Here is a 2,500-nt window from a genome sequence, read left to right on the forward strand (position 1 = left end):
GTACAGAGGTGAGGCACCAGCTGGCGATGACCCAGACATCGAGTCATCTCTGCCAGGAGTCACAACACACATTTAAACTAGGAAGTTTTCCTATTACAAGAACAAACACAGAGTTATGAAGCGAGGAAATCTCCGTAAATGAGGAAAGAAAGTGGAGGAAAAGATGAAAAAAATAATATATCACTAACGAAAAGAAATGTAACTTATGTACAGAGAAAATCGAATTTATAGTCACTATTTTTTAATAATAATAAAATAAGAGTAGCAATGGGATGTCTCCTTCCAGAGATATTAATAAATAACAGTACTGAGAGAGAGAGAGAGAGAGAGAGAGAGAGAGAGAGAGAGATAGAGAGAGAGAGATAGAGAGAGAGAGAGAGAGAGAGAGAGAGAGAGAGAGAGAGAGAGAGAGAGAGAGAGAGAGAGAGAGAGAGAGAGAGAGAGAGAGAGAGAGAGAGAGAGAGAGAGAGAGAGAGAAAGAGAAACAGAGAGAGAGAGCAGTACTCACGTCATGACGCCAGGAGACACGAATGACAGCTGGGTTGGCTTGTATGGAACACTCAAAGTAGACGTCGTCTCCTTCCTTGATATTAGCAGCGTCCAGCGACGCTCCGTAGGTGCACGTCGCTCTGGGCACGTCTGTTGACCACAACAGTGTCACACACACAAGCTTTTCTGGACAGGTATCTTGAATGAGTGGGAGGGTGAGTGGAAGATTTGGTGGGAGGGTGGAGGGACAGGAACAGAAAAAAAGGAGAGAAACCGAGAATGACAGAGAAAGAATCATTATATATATGTATATATAAATACTGCGACCAACCAGGAATCGAACCCAGGCTCCTGGAGACTAAGCTAACCTTCAGACCCCTTAACCCACTGCACTTTGCCTGATTGAGAACATTGCTTGAGAACACCGAGTGAGAACATTTGAGTGAGAACACTGAGAACATTTCTAGGGTGAGATAATTTCTTGAGTGAGAACATTGGGTGAGTACACTGAGTGAGAACAGTGAGAGCACTGAGTGAGAAGAGAGAACACTGAGTGAAAACAGTGAGAACAATGAGTGAGAACATTTGAGTGAGAACAGGTTGTAAGGAACTTTCTTCTCAACATTTCATCTTTCATGGATCAAAGCTACCCAACCTATTTCAAATTAAAGTTAAATAAACAAAAAACTAGTGAAGACACTAAACCCACATGGGGTCGAGCACAGTTCGTACAGATTCGATCCTTCGTCCAGTAATCGCCAGACAGGCTGCTGTACCCACGTATTCGTGCAGGATCCTAGTGGAGGGTTGTCACTAGCACGTTGTCAAGTGTCAATGTTGTTGCTGATGTCTAACACTCAAGTTGGTATCATTCAGAGGTCACCTAGACACTGATTCAACATACTGTGTTAAACACTACTCCACGATACCACCCAAATTCCAGAAATAATAAATTATGTAGAACAGGAAAATTTATGCACGATTATGGTAACTAGTGACATGGTCCTCAGACAAATACAGAGATTAAACCTTAACAAATCCCCAGGTCCTGATGAACTGTTTGCAAGGGTTTTAAAGGAATGTAAAGATGAACTTAGCAAACCTTTAGCTAATCTTTTCAACATATCACTACAAACTGGCATAGTGCCAGACAAGTGGAAAATGGCAAATGTGATATCTATCTGAAATTATTCAAAATCTTTCATCTCGTCCCCTGTCAACCACAAAAACTGAAGCCATCTCAACACACAGCTCCCCAGTCATACCTTAACGTTACATCACTGAACTTATAGCTTTAGCAGAAGACACGACCATCAGGGTCACCACCGCTGATAAAGGTGGTGGTGTCGTAATCTTGAACACTGACGACTACATGAACAAAATGCTCAATCTACTTAATGACCCAGATCCCTACAAACCTCTCACAACAAACCAAATGGACAACCTTATCAAAACATTTCTTTACAGGACTCGCCGCATTCAGAGGGACTCAGAACAAGGGAAAAAACTTCTGCACACCATTCCCAGCAACCTGAGATCTGCCAGAATGTACGGCCTGCCTAAAACTCACAAGGCAGGTATCCCAGTGAGGCCCATATCCTCTGGAATAGGCAGTGTCCCTCAGATCTGGTTGTGACTTGATAAACCCCACTGTGTGGGCGAAAGGTTGTCAATAATGGATCACATTATACTGCTTATGTGTTTATATTTCCACCGTGATACCTATCTACAAAGCAGGAGACAGGTCCTTAGCTTCGAACTATAGACCAATAAGCCTTTCCTCCATAGTGGAAAAATTTAAGGAATCAATAATTTCCGAGACAACTCGCAGCCATTTTGAAAGGCATAAATTGATTAATGAATCTCAGCACGGTTTTACAAGGGCGTTCCTGCCTTACGAATTTACTAACTTTTTCACTAGGGTATTTGAGGAGGTACAGCATGAAAATGAATATATTATGTATACGGACTCCAGTAAGGTTTCTCATAGAGTTCCACATCAGTGGCTATT

General features: G+C 42.2%; 1 protein-coding gene across 2 annotated transcripts in view; it reads right to left on the reverse strand.

The window, feature by feature from the left end:
* LOC128700629 (uncharacterized) overlaps nt 1-2,500 on the reverse strand; it is a 343,321-nt gene that overhangs the window by 58,848 nt on the left and 281,973 nt on the right. For both annotated transcript variants that reach the window (XM_070097051.1, XM_070097050.1), the window contains exon 8: nt 509-639. In XM_070097051.1, coding sequence (XP_069953152.1) covers nt 509-639 — 131 coding nt within the window. The remainder of the gene's footprint in view (nt 1-508; nt 640-2,500) is intronic.

Source organism: Cherax quadricarinatus, chromosome 56, assembly GCF_038502225.1.
Source record: "Cherax quadricarinatus isolate ZL_2023a chromosome 56, ASM3850222v1, whole genome shotgun sequence".
NCBI classification, from domain to species: domain Eukaryota; kingdom Metazoa; phylum Arthropoda; class Malacostraca; order Decapoda; family Parastacidae; genus Cherax; species Cherax quadricarinatus.